Here is a 17922-nt window from a genome sequence, read left to right as displayed (position 1 = left end):
TTGTTATTTCTACATGAGTGTTTCAAAAGCACTACCCTGTTTCGGTAAATCTCTCCAATGCAATTATGGCCCAGCAATGAAAACACAACACAATTGATATGAAAATATGCTGTGTGCCTAATTGGGCAGCTCTACCGCTACACTACCATCTTCTCCCTCTAAGAGACCCCTTAGAACTTGTGGTTCCTCCAGACCTTGTGCTTCTGCTCTGCTTTTCTTCTTCTTCCTCCTCCTCCTCTGCATTCTCTTTCAAACTTCCTTCTTTTCTTTCTTTCTGCTCCACCTTCCCTCTTTCTGCCCAATCATCAGCTCTCCTTTATTTTACAAATTATGGTGGGAAGAAGGTTTACAGGAAATCACCTGAGTGCTGACTCATTCCTTGTTCATAACCCCTCACAGGAGAATGGAATTGACATCAAATATAATTAGCCCCAGGGCTATTCACAACACTACCCTATATAGCTCATTGGGGGAGCAACCCTTCTAGCCTAGGTCTTTCTACCTGACTCTCTCTCTCTCTCTCTCTCTCTCTGTGTGTGTGTGTGTGTGTGTGTGTGTGTCTGTCTGTCTGTCTGTCTGTCTGTCTCTCTGTCTCTCTCTGTGTATATGTGTGTGTGTGTGTATGTGTGTGTTTCATAGATGCTTTCTTAAGACAGATACCAATCATGTGATTTTGTGCTCTTATGACCACTATCCAGAGTATAAATTGTTATGTCTCAGATGAATTTTCATTATCTAAACAAAAATACCAGAGACAGCATGTTAAGCTATTACTAAACATATTTTCACTTCCAACGTACCATTTCACTGTACCTGTGGGCATCTGTGGCATGTTTCAGTTGAGTTTAGAGCAGTGGTCTAGTTCTGTAAGTCCTTCATTGGTTTGGGCTCTTTAGTAAAATGAATCCAACACAGAACAGACCAGGACAGAGGTGTTGGGAGAGAGGAGAGGAGACACAGCATGTGTTGGCAGCTGAAGCAAGATGGTCTGTATCCTTTGTAGCACTCTGGACACTGTTCCCACCTTGTGCAACCTCAACTGTCACCCAGGCCAAGATATAGGCTCCCTTCATGTAGCATCAGGACAAAGAGAGTCAACACATACATTATTTTGACAAGAACACTCATCCTGAGAGGAAAAATCTTCTTCCCAAATAAAGACAAGTTGGAGAGATTTTTCTAAGTATCCACATTGTCCCCTCAGCACTGGCAAAGGATCTGAGAGCAGATCAAGGTCATAGGCCACTTTGTCCTGTCACAGGAGAACTGTTATCTGAGGCAGTGGTCCTCACCCTACAACACGGTATCAGCCTTCACTGTCCAAGTCTCACAGAAAAAAAAAAGGCATGATTTTCCTATCCACCTGACAGTTTCCAGGGACCCCAAAGGGCACTGCAAGGAGAAGACATATCACTGAGTGTGACAGCCTTGTGCTTGTGAAGAGCCATGAGCCATCGCACATTAGTATCATCACTGTCCCCTGAGACCTACTGGGAAGTCGCCTGTAGTGCATCATCCCAGAATCGTATGTAATCTGATCCTGAAGATGTAGCAGTGTGAAATCAAATGGCAAATTAGACAGTCCTGGATTTTGACACATACTTTTGTATCATCTTGTCTCGCCTATGAAAGGGAGGCTATGTAGCTAACTAACCCCTGTCTGTACTGGATTCCCGTTTGTCCTCTAATCTCTGCTTGGGGAACCTTGATGAGTTGTTCTGGGGATGGGTTTATAAAGCTTTCCCTGTTGTAGGTCGGACTTCTTTGGTCTCCCTTCTGATCTCCCTTTCCTAGGAAACACTCTCAAATCTTTCAAGATAGCTATGGCGTTCTCTACCTAAGGGCTTCTTCACTAGACCTCCTGATGGCTTAAACATACTTCTCCGAGATGATCTTAAATCTTTTCAGATTTTTACCCATCTGACCCTGCCATGTAGTTTTTTTTTACAGAGTGGGCTTGGGGGAGGAACATAGAGCACGGGAACAAGAAACGTTCAATGTCTATATTTACCCACAGACACGAAGAGAGCTCATATTTATTCTATCTCATGGTCAAATGAGTGCATCCCAGAATCAGGATTTGAATCTCAGACACACCGCTTATTAACAGAGTGACCCGAAGTGTGTTGTGTAGCCTCAATGGGCTTTCATTTCTCATCCATCAAACAAGGATAACACTAACAGAGCAGCCTCATTAGGGTTCTTTGTGAAGATCAAATGATTTAATCAGTCCTAATCAGTCAGTTTATTACGCAACATACCACAAATGTCCAAGAAATGACGTGAGCATTAAGTAAAAATATATAGCACATAAAATTTTTTCTTTAGTGCCTCTAGAAGGCATATGGAAAATTTTGATCTGATCTTATTGGAGGTTGTGTGTGTGTGTGTGTGTTTCTTTATTTCTCTCCATGGGTGATTCGTATCTTCTTCAAGAGTGATGCTTTAACACTTTAAATATTATGCTGGGTTTCTTATTTCAAATCTCTGCAGTAAGGTCTGAAATCTAATTGGCATCCATTCTAGCACTTGGACTTTTTGATCCCAGCCGCTCACTCTTTCTGGGGTCAATCCATTCCGTGAGCTCAGCGCTCTCATTTCCTGTGGGCAAAATGAAGTGGGATATGAAGGGATTCTAGAAGGCTCCTCAAGGGACCTATGCTTTTAAAGAAGTCTTTTCTTCCTTAATTAAAGACAGGTTCTTACCTGAAGTTGCTCACATAGGAACCTGGGGTCATCCACGGGAAGGCCCGCACCTGACGGTCAGCAAATCCTCTCCATTCTGCAGTGTAGAGATGTCTGCATCAGCAGTTCTGTCCCCTGGCTCCTGACGCCACACTCTCCTCTGCCTATTGTCTTCACCTGTGCTGCCGCAGTCCTCTCCTACCCCAGCACCTACTCCTCCCCCCTCCATCCCCAGCACAGTGCCCAAAGAGACAGTGTGGTTCACTCAGTAGTTCATATGCATGTTTGCCAGGGGATGCCCTTAGAGTACCACAAACTGGATGGCCCAAACAACACAGGCATATTCTCCCTAGCTCTAGAAGCTGTAAGTCCCAAGGTCATGGTGTGAGGTCCTCCCTTCTGTGTCTTCTCAAGGTGGAAAATGAGAGTGTGAGAGGGGTCAAGCATGATAAGTGGGGTCATATCTGCTTTTAATATGAATATACTCTCATGATAAAGGCCCTGTCACCTTGATAAGGGCAATCTACTCATGAGAGCAGGGTCTTCATGACCTAACCACATCTCAACACTGCTGCACTAGGTCTTAAGTTTCTAATGCATGGATTTGGGGAAACACATTCTAATCATAGTCCGAGTTACAGGAAGATCCATCAACAGTTCTTTGCTGAGAAACTGCTGTAGAACAGGTTTTGTGTCTGGGGCTGGGGAGAAATCAGAGAAGACAACAGAGGGAGGCTTCCTCTTAGCAGAGCCTTGAGACCCTGGGAGGTCAGACTGAAGGAGCTCATCTGTAAAGAAAACCGGGTGGAAGGAGCCCATCTAACAGGACAATCAGTTCCTTAGTGGGGAGGGCACCTCAGGGTTGTATTCTCTGACAGCTAAAAGAAAAGTGTAGCCAGATGACCAGTGTGGTGATTTGAATATGCTTGACCCAGGAAATGGCACTATTGGGAGGAGTGGCCCTGTTGGAGAAGGTGTGGCCTTGATGGAGGAAGTGTGTCACTGTGGGGTGGGCTTTGAGACCCTACCTCTATCTGCCTGGAAGACAGCAGTCTTCTCCTAGCAGCCTTCAGATCAAGAGGTAGAACTCTCAGCTCCTCCTGCACCATGCCCACCTGGACACTATCATGCTTCCCGCCATGATGACAATAGACTGAACCTGTAAATCAGCCCCAATGAAATGTCCTTTGGTCCCAAGAGATGCCTTGGTCATGGTGTCTCTTCACAGCAATAGAAACCCTAACTAAGACAACAGGGAGTAAGAGTACATCCTAGTTATTTCAGAGGGAGGAGCAGAACACTCTCTCCAAATGGGTGAATGAAACTTTTCTTATGAAATGGGGCAAAGTTGGCAGTTATATTCCAAGATTGTAGAAGGTTGATCATAGAAAACGGGAGTAAAGGAGAGATGGTAGAAGATTGGAATCACCATTGGTGAGGATACTTAGAGACCCATAAGAAAGCTTGGACAAAAGAGATGGCGCATCCCTATAAGCCCCAGACTCAGGAGGCACAGCCAGAAGATTACAAGTTTGAATCCAGCCTGGACCATACAGTAAAACCTCAAAGCATAGGAGAGGACAAACTATCCTCCTGTCAGCAACAATCCTAGACAGAGAAAAACCACATAAGTGGTGTAATATTCTAATGGCCTGTATCAGTCTGTAACTCTACTCTGTGTCTATTGAGGTAAGTTATTAACTCTGATGTAGAAGTTATTAGAAATAGAATAGTTCTTCCTCAGCTAAGATCCTATAATTGGCTGCAATTCCTGGCAGCACCTACTGAGAACTGAATGCCAATCATTGTGACAGACACACAGGAATCAAACAGGATCTGGGTAGAGTGGCTACCTAGCATGGACAAAGACCTGGGTTCAGTCCCCAGCACTCCATGAAACTGGGAACAGTTTGTAATCACAGCCCTCAGAACTAGAACCAAAAAAAAAAAAAATGTTAATTCAAGGTTGTCCTCAGCTTCATAGCAAGTTCCAGGATAGCCTGAGCTACATGGAAACTTGTCTCAAAAGACATGATATTTTGCTTGAAATATTAATAATATAGACATAAAATGTATCATTTGTTTATGCAATCTGATTTTGGTTTTACATTTTAGCTAGGAATGAAATTTATTGAGAATAACAAAAAAGGATCATGGTGTTTAAATTGAAATTGAAATCTGTAGCATACCCTCCTGAGGGGGGGGGGAAAAATCCCTTCAGTCTCTAAAATTCTATGATCTCGTGGATATTTTTGAAGCTTTCAAAGAACCCAGATCAACTTATAACGCTAGGGCAGATCCATTTCATGATATTAGTTACCTTCCTTCACATTATCTCAAGGTCACGGGGAATTCTAAAGAATGACCCTTGGTCCTGAACTTGGTGGTCCCACAGTTCCTCTCAGCCTTGCCAGCATGGCGTATTGGCTGCATTGACTCACATTTGTAATGTTTCGCCGTCAAATCAGAATGTCCCTAGGTAAAGAGCAGACACGACTCATTGCCCTAGCCAAATGAAACTCTCAGTGTGACTCACTGACAAATTGGCATCGATTTGAAGTTGTATTTTGTTTGTAGCACAGTGAAGGGCATGTGTCATTGCATGCAATGTGTTTCTGGGGGGAAACTATTCCCGGTCCATACAAGAGAACCTCAAAATCCCATGCATTTCTGGCTCAGTATTTGTCCTTGCTTCTTAGAAGCCAGATTTACCAAGGATATAGACTTACCCTGAAGTGCTATCTACACACAGTGTCTTTCAGCTTTAACTGCTATGGAAAGGGGTGTGATATGGTCTCATCATGAGTAAGACCTCACCTCTCCACTTAGTGGACAAGCCAGCCAGCTGGCAGAAATTTGAAGTAAGTCAACACGCATGAACACAGCACTATCTGTTCCAGTTGTGAAACTGAAACTATCTCTGAATAACAAGATGGCTCTGGGATGGGAACCACTGACCTGGAGTATCTACAATGGCTTGCTCTGGGAGGTACCCTGTGAAGCTCTTCCAAAGCACTAGAGTATGATGCTCAGGAACTTTTAGTGGCCCATGCGTGACAAGAACTCACCCAGATCCTATTGTGTAGAGTCCTGATTTGCAGTGTCTGACTGGCATTCTGGAAGCTAAAGGTATGCTAATACTAGTTCTATATAGTGAGCTATTCGCACTCCTCCTTTAGTTCTGGAGAAGGTATCCACTGATCTACGGGTCCCATCCTAGCTCTTGAGCCTTTCTCATTATGTTGCCCTGATTCATGGTTTACTGAACATCACTAGTCACCCAAAGGGTCACTCCAGTTCCTACTAATCTCCCTGAGGACAGACCCGTGAACTCATTAGATCTGTCCTAAACCAGTCACATCACAACTCCTTGACATTTAGCTCCTTGTAATTTCTGGATCACGGTTTGTGGTCACTGGCCCTCTTCCCATTGGCTGAGTAACTGTTAAAACCATAGATAAGCATAAAGAACCCCATCCTAGCCTCCTAGGTGGGGCTTTTGTGAACTCCCACTGGATTATTGAAGATAATGATTGCCATGGTTTGAATATGCTTGGCCCAGGGATTGGCACTATTTGGAGGTGTGTGTGGCCTTGTTGGAATGGGTGCAGGCGTGGGCTTAAGACTCTCACCCTAGCTGACTAGAAGCCAGTATTCTACTAGCAGCCTTCAGATGAAGATGTAGAGCTCTCAGCTCCTCCTGCACCATGCCTGCCTGGATGATGCCATGCTCCTGCTTTGATGATAATGGACTGAACCTCTGAACCTGTAAGCCAGCCCCAATTAAATGTTGTCCTTGTAAGAGTTGCCTTGGTCATGGTGTCTGTTCACAGCAGTAAAACCCTAACTAAGACAGTGATAAACTTTAACACATTTAAATGAATGTGGTTGTGCTATAGAATACCAGTAAGGGATAAATAACAGTGTGAATTTTTTTTCTCATTGTCAGAGTAGAAAACCCAAGGTGTTTGTCCAAGGTCATAGAAGTGGAGGAAAACAGGCATCATTGACTGGGGCAGTAGGACTGTAGGGTCTGAATCTCACAATCAGGTTTCTAAATCTCATGCATTATTTAGTCAGACACCATAGGCCTTAGCCTCCCTGAGGTAACAGTGGACTCCTGTCTTCTGAGAAGCTCCAGATACCACAGCAGACAGAAGCACACAGAACAGTTTCACAGTCATATGTAAGACTGCTAAGGAACATCTTTCGACACACCATCACAGCCAACATAGGTCCTCCATGTGTCCCATGAAAACAGGCCATCCGTTTGCATTCTGGATCCATCTTCCCTCAAACATGCAGACTAGGCCAGTGAGCTGACTCGAGAGGTAAAGGCACTTGCTGCCAAGCCTGATGACCTGAGTTCAATCCTGGGACCCACACAGTGGATGGAGAGAACCAACTCCTGAAATCTGTCCTCTGATCTCCCCACAGGCACAGAGACATGTCCTCACGTACACACAAATAAATAAATATTTTCAAACCCTGCAGTGTTAACAAGGGTATGATTACTACAATCGCAGTTAGGATCACCCCAGGCCTTGAGTTTTCCCACTATCATGTGTCTACCTTCTCTCCAAAAGCCAACAAAGTCCATTATTCCCCTTAACAGCCAGTCTGAATTTTCCCTCCTACAAGCAGGCTGGGTATGTGATTCAATTTACACAACAAATTCACAACAGTGTGCTTCTATAATGAAAAGCAAGAAGGGCAGATGTTCCTACAACCCACCTATTCTTTTGCAACGCATTTTGCTGGGAAGAGCACCAGAATGAGAGTTTATTAGGAAACATACAGGTGGGTTTGGCTTCTAGACTTGGGCGATACAACTGTCTTTGGATAATTTGAACAAGTAGAGCACATGGTTGTGGGTGGGGAGGTGTGCAGAGAAAGCAGGCTGAAGATGGAAGAGAGATTACCAACTGCATGCTCTAGCCTTGGGGGACAAAAACGTTGTCACCATCATTCTCTTCCCACTATCCTGCTCTATTTTCTCCTAGTGTCCCAACCCTGCTTTACATGTTAATTACCTATTGGCTCATCATCTGTTTTCTCAATAACAATTAAACTCACAAGGACAATGATTTGATTTGCCCTTGGAGTCCCTAGAAGCTAGAACAGCCTGAGAAAACTCTGTGAAAATCAATGCACACGAGAGTTTGCCCAAAATGGGAGGCCTGATGTTCACAATTTAATCACAGATACAGAGGCATTTGGAAAGCTCAAGTATAAAATGGTTCTATGAGAGGCCCATGAGCAGAACGCTCTTTATTGTGTCCTCCCATCTCAATGCCTCAGCTGTCAATCAAGTAGGATACAGCAACCCTGTAATCCTCGTACCAGGAAGGCTCATGCAAGAGAATTCCAAGTTCGAGGCCATCCTATGCTAGAGAGTGACACCCTGTCTGAAAAACAAAATGACAGGGACTGATGAGGTGGATCGGTTGCTGAAGTGCTTGCAGGTCAAGTGTGAGGATCTGAGTTCAGATCCCCAGTACCTATGTTAAAGCTAACAGTGCATGTCTGTAACTCAAACACTGGGGCCAGGTGGGAGACAGGAAGCCCCTTGGAACTCACTGGCCAGTCCTAACAGAACGGATGAGCTCTGGGCTCTGTAAGAGATCTTGTCTCTAAAAAAATAAAGTGAAGAGAAACGACCTACTGCCAACCTCTGCCCTCCACACACGTGTACATATGCACCCATGCACACACACATAGGAACATGGACATGAACCTTAGCAAATACACTTGCAAAATGACAAAACAGTAGAGTAACAGACTGATATTCATTCTCCTACCATTCAAACAATCACGTTTTCAAAAAAAAATCACTCTGTAGTCTCTGAAAATTAAGAGACTGGCAGTTCATATTATATACTGGAAAGAGCTAAGACACAGAGCCTATTTTTAAAAATTCATAAAGAAATTAGTGTAAAGTCTAAGCATCACAATGAATTATGCCCCAAGTTATAAACACTGCCACCTTTCACACTCTCTGCTTTACTTTGAGCAATTATTTGATTATACAGTATGAAAAGGTGACATTTCATTAAGCTGGAGAGACCTAACATGCTCTGTAGGCAGGTGAACCCAAGAAAGAGCCCGGTGACAGTTTTCAGTTCGGGGATGTGCTTCAGTACCAGTTATCATCTAGGGATGTGTCCTACACAGCTCAGAGAGATGTGAGGAACGTAGATGCAGCTATCGCCAGTTTAACTCTTGGATCTCTGAATCTGGTCCAGACACTGAGTTTGGAATAATAAAAACCTTTAAATAAGTGTACTATGTGAGTGAATAATAATAAACAAATCAATAGGGGAAAAAAGAAATTAGTGTGGAAATATCAGCAAGCGGTTGCCGTCATTCATCAGAAGGTCCCCTTTCAAAAGAGCATCTAGATGTTGCTTTGTCTCCATCCAATGGCAATAATCTGGTGTGGAGAAAGCCCTGTGGCCCACCATCCACATGTGGGGAATTACTAGCTAATGAACATCTCCACAGCCCCACATAAAGAACTAAGGGCAAGTTGTGAAATTAAAAGTCATACTGTTATAGGCTGGGAAGATAGCTTGGGCAATTCAGTCCTTGCTTAGCAGGCATGGGGACCTGAATTCAGGTGATAAACAGTAAGGCATAGTCCATGCTTATAATTCCAGTGCAGAGAATGAGTCAGGTAAGTCCCTGGAGCTCCTTAGGAAATCATTCTAGCCTACTGGGTGAGCCGCAGGCCACTGAGAACCTCTGTCTCAAAACAGAAAGCAGACCAGACAACTCCTGAGGAACAGCAGCTAAGGCTGTAGCCTCTGCATACCCATGTACCTGCACAAAGACGTGTGCACACATACACCAGAAGAAGAAGACGAAGACGAAGACGAAGACGACGACGACGACGAAGAAGAAGAAGAAGAAGAAGAAGAAGAAGAAGAAAGAGAGAGAGAAAGAAAGAGAGAGAGAAAGAAAGAAAGAAAGAAAGAAAGAAAGAAAGAAAGAAAGAATGAATCACTATTTTAAATCCCTAATCTCCCTAAAAGTTTTTGAGGATAACTGTAACATCATTCCTAACAATAAACATGTAATAAAGGGATATATTGCTTTCCGGCACAAATCTGTGGTTAAAATGGACCAAGAAAACATTTATCTCCCCCAAAGGATAGAGAAAATTTATTACCCACAAATATGACATGGAAAATGAAATTAGGTTCCAGCAGGAATGAGCTGTAATTTCATCCCCGTACATTCCGAAGAGATTTCCAGAGGAGAGAGAAAGCAATCGGCCCTTTTCCTCTCGGAGATCAAAAAAAAAAAAAAAAAAAAAGTGTGAGAAATTATGCTACAAATTACAGAGCCCGAGGCTGAAAATGTCAGAAATAACCACCGAAGCCCAAGAAAATAGTTCATCAGCTTCGTTTTAAGAAAGCAGGTGCGTGTTGTCCAGCGGCCCAGGATTAGTCTGCTAAGATAAGAAGCACACCAATAGAACATTTGTCTTTCTCTTGACTTTAGTCAGCAGGAAGCTCTGCTGTTCCCTAAATAGGCTAGGGTACTCAGCCTTCCTGAGTAGGGGGTGTGTTTGGAATTCCTTTCTCCAGAAGTTGTAATGGTTTAAATGAATTCATTTTCCCACCTGTTCTCTGCCCTAGGAACCAAAGACCCATACTTCTGAAACTATCTGGGATTTGTATCGGATGAATACTAACTTATACAATACACAGGCTGACCCATAGCCTACCTCTTCCCGGCACTCTCCATCTCTGATGGTGAAATCGGTCATGGTGGTCGTACCTGATTTCGTCTTTTAGTATCTGTCAATGTCCTAGGTTGTGCTTGACTGAGTGACCAGTAGGGATGGTACTAGAAGCCAGGATATGGAGCCAGGAAGACTGTGGGTCAGTCTCTAGCTGGACCTCCTGGTCTTCGACGCCTCCTCAGTTAAATGGGCAGAGATGCTTTCTGACCTTGTAGGCTGCTGCAAAGTCAGAGGGAGAGGCTGGTGCTTGTTATACATGTTGCTGGAGATTGCTGACCAGCGATACACAGAAACAGCAGCAGGTTATCAAATGCTAGTCATTGTGATATATCCATTAGTGGAGTGTTTCTGGAAGAGAGAGTGCAGGGGTGTGTGTGTGTGTGTGTGTGTGTGTGTGTGTGTGTGTACATGTATGTATGTACGTTTATATGTGGGTGTTGAGATAGTCTCCTGTACAGGCCTCACCCTCCCGAGTGTTGGGTTTATAGACATGTGCCACCACCCTTGGTTACCAAGAAAATCAAAGAATAAACAATCAAGCATTGGAACGGGGCAGAATTCCTACTAAAGTGAGCATGGTAATTCAAGCGCATATTCTCTTTGGGACCACACTTCCTTTTTCATCCTCTTGAGGATCCAAAAGAGCTAGTGGATAGACACCAGATTTAATACTAGATAGTCTATAATGCTCAGGACAGTCCTCAGGGCCTCTGCTTCTCAGAAGCTAAGACCCGAGTTGCAACACCCCCAGCTTCGATATTGATTAGGAAAATCAGTTCAGACATTTTGATGGATTCACATAGATTCCTTTAAGATGTGATTTTCCTGCTTATACAAACTGAGGCATTCTGGCACATGGTAGATTAACACTTAAGGAAAATGACCCGCCAGTGTCAGTCTGCAGCTGTGTTTGCAATGTCCCTACCAGGCGATTGTTAGCCACCTATATGAGAGTCCCTATTTTTCAATGCTGAAGGTGACAGGTGCTTTATATCTGTCAACACAGCTAGAGGTCCCTTCCTGTGGAATCCTGTTCTATTCCAGATCTCATGTTCCTATCTTCAAGGAGAAAAATCACAGACCTTTTTTTTAAATCACAGACCATCTGTTTTATTGACTTTAATATTGTTGTGAAGAGACACCATGACCTAGGCAACTTATAATTGGGACTTACAGTTCCAGAGGGTTACAGTCAATGACCCATTGTGGCAGAAGGCTTGGCAGTGGGCAAAGAGGCAAGTAGGCACTGGAACAAGAGCTGAGAGCTCATGTTGTTATCTACACATAACTCGGAGGGATGGAGGGAGGAAGGGAGAAAGAGAGCTAACTAACTGGGAATTATGTGAGCTTTTGAACTTCAAGGCCCAGATGCAGAGACATGCCTCCTCCAACAAGACCATAGCCCCTCCTCCTTCCAAACAGTTCTACTAACTAGGGACCAAGTATTCAAATTTACGACCTTTGGGGTCCTTCTTCATTTGAACCACTATGCCACCTGTAAGGTTGGGTTTCGTATCTCCTTCATCCCCTCTCTCCTTATCTTTGGACCCACTTTGGAGCTTCCTGCCTCAAGGCATTCTTGCTTTCTAACTTTCAACATTTTCTCACACCAAACAAGAATACCTATTATCTGCTTCCCATCCCTAACTCCCAGGTGTCTATTCTAAGCTCTGTGCCTTTCAGAGAGCGTGCTAATTAAATTATGAAGATAGAGAGAGGAGTAGGCAAGGCTGGGACAAAACACAAGCCATGAAATCACAGTTGTATCTCTTCCATACACGCCTACTTTCCATGATACCCAAGAAAGATGTCCAGGCACAGCTAGAATGTAGTAGCTATCTTTGATCCGTAGGAAGGGCAGCTTCGAAGGACAAAGCAGTAAGAAGCCCACTCAGTCCAATTTATGGTTAAACATCCTACTCGTCACCTAGAGACCACCCATCATGTGTCCTGCCTACCCGTGGCTCCCATTGCTGTGTGTGCAATTAGCTGGGAAATGGGGCATCTCTAACCACTAATCTCTAATAAAACACTGCACTGTTGTAAATACATGATTCTGTCCCTTTCGGTAACTGTTGTTTTCAAGTTGATTTAGTTCACTGCCTCGAATAACAGCTCATACGGTGTTAACTGGATCTCCCATTTGTTTCATTGAAGAGTTATGTGGAAAATACAAACAGAAAAGCAACCCCTTTGGAAACAGAGAAAGGAAGGAAGTTAATTGCATTTAAATTAGACACAGCAATAACTTAGAACATAATTGAAAGGTTCCAGGGAAGCTCATGTTTTCATACAGCATAGTAAGATTCCTTTAGGATAAAATAGTTTAATCCAAAGCTCTGATATATAATATACCTTCACACTCCACTTGTTTATGAATGTCAAATACTTTTTTATATAAACATTGAGTTTTCTGTGTTCAGAAGTCTTTAAATAAGGATATAAACTCTATTTTTGATGATTCTGAAAAGGAATAAAAATTTTATCTGAACTGGGGATGTATGTTAGTGATGGAGCACTTAACAAACATATGTGAGGCCTTGGGTTCAATCCACAGTACTGGAAAAGAGGACAGAGGGGAGGAGGGAGGGAGGGAAGAGAAAGGGGAGGGAGGGGAGGAAAGAAAGAAGGAAACAACGACTTGTTTCTGGCTCCATACTCCCATTATTATTTTTAATATTATATTTAATATTATAACGCATTTATTGTTTTTCCTTTGTATTTATTCTTCTTATATATCACATCTCAACTAGGAGTTTCCCCTCCCTCCCCTCCTCCCAGCTCCTCCCCCTAACTTCCCCCCTCTCCCCCACCCCTCCCCCAATCACCTCCCCTCAGAAAAGAGCAGGACATCAACTAAATATGTCATCACAAGCTGCAATAAGAACAGGGCACGTATTCTCACACCAAGGCTGGACAAGGCAACCCAGTAGGAGGAAAAGGGTCCCAAAGGCTGGAAGAGTCAGAGAGAGTCCCTGCTCACACTGTTAGGAATCCCACAAGAACACTAAGTTACACAACCAGGACATACATGCAGAGGACCTAGGTCAGACCCATACAGGGGCCCTGATCTCAGTGAGCCCACCTGAGTTCTGGTCAACTGATTCTACGAGCCTTGTTCTTGTGATGTCTTTGACTTCATACAAAAGGACTCCCCGTTGCTATGAGCTCTTCACATAGGCTTTATTAAGAAACCATAAATGGTTTATATTTTCCAATTGTCTAATAGTGGATGCTTTAGGCGTCTCTTTCCCTGAAAATATATTAGATCAGCGTTGGCTTCGAGGGCATCGTTCTTATAAAACTGGCCAGTAGGGTGGGCCGGGGGAGGAGTTAGGCTAGGGTTACCCATGACTGCCTGCTCAACCCTGACACCGTCCTAGGAAGAGTACTTCCTGGAGGTGGTCCACAGCCATGTCCACCTTGATGTCCAAGCACAGGGCTCAGCCTTCCATCTACCTAAGCTCTCCTCTTCCTCGGTGTCTCCATCCCGATCATGTCAAACTATCCTCACTCTCTGTTCGTGCCGCTGCTCTGTGTAGCTTTTGAAAAATAGAACCTCACTTACTAGCCTCTCTCTGAGACCAAGTTAATCCTTCCCCCAGTGAGAAGGTAGGCGGGTTGCAGAGGAGCCCCCCTTCACTGGTTCAAAGTGTGCCATCTAGTGGCTATACATTGTTGTGCACCCACCCGTCACCACCATCCATCTAGCGTTCTTCTGTTTGGTTCCAGGCTACCGCCTCCACCAGGGAAGCACTGCCCTAAAAGGACAAGCTGTCCGATAAGCAATCTATCACATGGCCTGGGTGACCTTTGTCTCAGAGATAGGGACAACTGAGGTGGACTTCCTCTTCCTTTTCTTTTCATGCAGCTCCGAGCAACGAGTCCCCTGTTCCACGTCTTACCACAGTTCTGGTTTGCACTCAAGCGACGGCATCACAAAAGCAGGACCCATGGGCCTTCCAGAAATAAGACAAGTGCCAACTGTTGTGATTGAATGTGATGACAATAAGGAAAATGTGCCTCATGACCCCGACTATGAAGACTCGCCCTGCCTGTATGGCCGGGAGGAGGAGGAAGAGGAGGAAGATGAAGATGATGACGCCTCTTTGTACACCAGTACGTGCAGGCAGGCTGTCCGTGACAGTGGGGGAGGTGTGGGACTGTAGAAACAGCACAGAACAGCTGCCTGAAGATGTGGTGTTAAGTGGGCCTTAGGTCACAGGACGGCTCAGGTGACTTCTCCAGGCCCCTTAAGCAGTAATAAGAAAGCATAAATCTCATGTATACAGCATCATAGCTGTACACATCACACAGCTATCTTATCACCCCCTAACTATGCCTTGGTTGCTTTCTTGAAATATAACCCTCTTTTTCAAACAATAAGGGGTCAGGGAAGGGAGAGCTTGAAAATCTACTGCATGTGTGTAAACCTAGCGACTGTACATGCAGTGTATTTGTGTTCAAGTGTAGCTCACCAGCTTTAGAAAAGCTGAACTTAAATTCTCCACTGAAAACCTTTAACTATATTGAGAAATAGAGAAAGCAAGTTGGTAATCTATCACTCTGACCGTGAATAGGTAGAGTTTAACGGTGTGAGGATAGCTATGACTGATGTGGGGCAATTGTTTAATAAGTGAATTGATTAGAACAGCAGTCACATGTTGCCTGGATGGTGTGTTCCCAGCAATGAGCTAAGACTGTGTCCCCATAGCTCTATCTTCAAGCACACTTAGGGCATCAACATGGTACCCATTATACTGGTAAATGGAGATAGTGGAGAAGAAAGAGTAAAAGTGAAGCAGGAGAGAAATCCAGAGAGGAGTAGTCAGGGGCTTCAGTGACCCAGGAGTGGAAGGGGACAGCTACTGAGCCTGCGTGTCAGGTGGTGCCTGAGAGTTGAAGCATCTGTGCCAGGGTGTCTCACATTTGTGTGCTAGACCTTTAGAGCCAGATTATTCTCTGTTATGAAGGTGATGCTGAGCATTGCCTTCAAGAGTCTTCACCAGCTAGATGACAGGACCAACCTCCTGACTGCCACCTAACTGACCTTCAACAACCCAAAATGCCTCTAGACATCTCCTGGCTACTCACTAAAGAGCAAAGTCAACTCTGGTTGAAACCAGGGGTTTATCACAGTCCTGGATGCTCGGGAACCCGTGTGTTCAAAAGAAAGAGTGATCCCAGAATATTGTTCCTCTCCCAGTCCTTGGCTCTGCTGTCACCCCACATGGTCCCACACTGACTGCCGCACCGGGTTATCTCCCTTTGGATGTCCTGAGTTTCAGGAAGCTGCTCTGGTCTGTCTCCTGATGGTTCCCAGCATCTGTGTTACCACCAAACATATTCAGATGTGGATTCCCACCAGCCTGCTCTCGATGGGAGTACCCACTCTCCTGGTGGCAGCCCTCTTCTGCGGAGCCTTTCCTGGCTTCCAAGACCTTTACCCTGTCTTTTCCTCTCCCCTCTACGGCACTTCACAGCTGGCCCTGTTCTCCTTTGTGATGTTGCTGCATCCTAGAGATTTCTGAAGGGAGAGATCCAGTCACAGGCTCCCCTTCCCTCCCAATATGCCCCATACTCACCCTGTGGGTTATATAAAGCCTTATGATGGCAGCCACCCTAAGAACTTGGACTTTAGTGTTCCTAGGTATTACGCCTTTGTGTCTCTCCCCCTGCCTGTTGCTTTATAACCCGCCCGCAGTTGGCCTCATGGGCATTCAGGTGTCTCTGTTAACTGACTGATTTCTCCCTCCTCCAGGCTCACTGGCCATGAAGGTCTGCAGGAAGGACTCCTTAGCTATCAAACTCAGCAACAGGCCCTCTAAGCGAGAGCTAGAAGAAAAGAACATCCTCCCCAGACAGACCGATGAGGAACGGCTGGAGCTCAGACAGCAGATTGGCACCAAGCTCACCAGGTAAGAAAGCAGCAGCCCCGCCCGTCTGACCGCAGGACAGTCTCTGTGGCTACATGTATTCCCCATTGCTAACCTCCTTCTTTGTGTCTCTTAGCAACTTACTGCATACAAAGCCAGCGGATAGCAACTTGTTTTGTCCCTAAGTTTGCTTGTACGGTCCCTCTCCTTCACTCAGCCAAGTCTTGGAGGTTTCACTTGATTCAAGGGTTAGGATTGAAGACCAGTATGTAAAGGAGTTGTGGTTTGGTTAACTACAGAGACAATCAAGCACACTTTCTGTTACGTAGTCAAGAATTTGGTAGTGATGCCCCGTTGCTACTCTGGGATGCTACTTGAATGGTGTGCACATGGTTATTAAAGACATATGTACATAGGCATAGCTTTGTGTTCTAGTAATGTTTTCATATAATGTGCGTTTCATCTATGACTAAGCCTGCATAGTATCAGGTAACATTGTTGAACACCTGCTATAAGGGCGTCGTGCTCCTACGCATTTTACGATATATATATTAAATCATTTCTTCTGTGAATTTCCTATAAGATGGGCATGCTAGTGCTCAAATTACAGTTGTGGCCACCAGGCTTAGAGAACTTTAGTTAGGCTTAGTTACTTGTCTATTATTTCATATTACTATAGATAGGTTCTTTCGCATAATTAGATTGGATTCTTCCTGGAGGATGTTGCGGTAATGATACAGGGCTGTGTGAGAAGTAATCAACATTGATAGGATTTAGCATTGGGTAACATGGTCTTCAAATGAGGGAAACGAAAATATCAGAACACACTTATCTATGTTTTCTCATGCACTTGCTCGCTCGTGTGTGTGTGTGTGTGTGTGTGTGTGTGTGTGTGTGTGATCATATCAATCTATCTCATTGAAATGTAGTGGTGTGGCTACCAGTATCTATATTGGCCAGTGATAATTACAGCTCTCTAGAAAGCACAAGCCACTTAGACACTATGACTATTAAACAGTCATCTTTCTTCTAAACGTAACCTCCGTGAATTCTCATCCATTGATCTTGACCTCTTCCTTCCACAGCTGCTCAAAGCACCCACACTCATCCATGTTTGAAACAGAGGCAATAGCCACTTTCTGTCTTGTTGGACATGACAATGCCCTAGGTGTCCCCAGACCTCCTTCCTCAGGCAACATATAATCAGAACTAAACAGTTCTGAACTGACTCCTGACCCAGAGTGATCTAGCATAAACGTAGTTCAAATGAGGCTATCCTTTGGTGGGGTCAGACCTGAGGAAAAGGAAAGGCTTGGACCTGGCCCTTCCCAGAGTTCAGCTCCACCCATGCATGTAAATATCTTTTATTACAGATGTTTTCTCTCGCCTCCCATTTCCCAGACTTTCCTATAGAACAAACAGAGCCTGTAGTATATGGAGGCCCAGTGCAAGACTTCTCCATGGACAGAGTAAAATGCCACCATATCTGGTTGCCTAATGTAACATTGTAGAAAATGACAGACAGAATAAAAGTGAGAACTGAGGAGAGGGAGAGATGAGAGATGCAGAAAGCAGTCCTGCCCACCCTGGTATTGACGAATACGTGGAAAA

At 44.4% G+C, this 17922-nt stretch overlaps 1 protein-coding gene across 8 annotated transcripts in view; it reads left to right on the top strand.

Moving 5' to 3' along the window:
- Phactr1 (phosphatase and actin regulator 1) overlaps positions 1–17922 on the top strand; it is a 451705-nt gene that overhangs the window by 396289 nt on the left and 37494 nt on the right. For all 8 annotated transcript variants that reach the window (XM_021179969.3, XM_029468518.2, XM_029468519.2 and 5 more), the window contains 2 exons: positions 14307–14554; positions 16197–16353. In XM_021179969.3, the coding sequence (XP_021035628.1) occupies positions 14307–14554; positions 16197–16353 (405 nt within the window). The remainder of the gene's footprint in view (positions 1–14306; positions 14555–16196; positions 16354–17922) is intronic.

Source organism: Mus caroli, unplaced genomic scaffold (genome assembly GCF_978045245.1).
Source record: "Mus caroli unplaced genomic scaffold, Mus_caroli_1 scaffold_15, whole genome shotgun sequence".
Taxonomy (NCBI): Eukaryota; Metazoa; Chordata; class Mammalia; order Rodentia; family Muridae; genus Mus; species Mus caroli.
The sequence above is the reverse complement of the archived record's forward strand: the minus strand, read 5'-3'. Positions and strand labels throughout refer to the sequence as shown.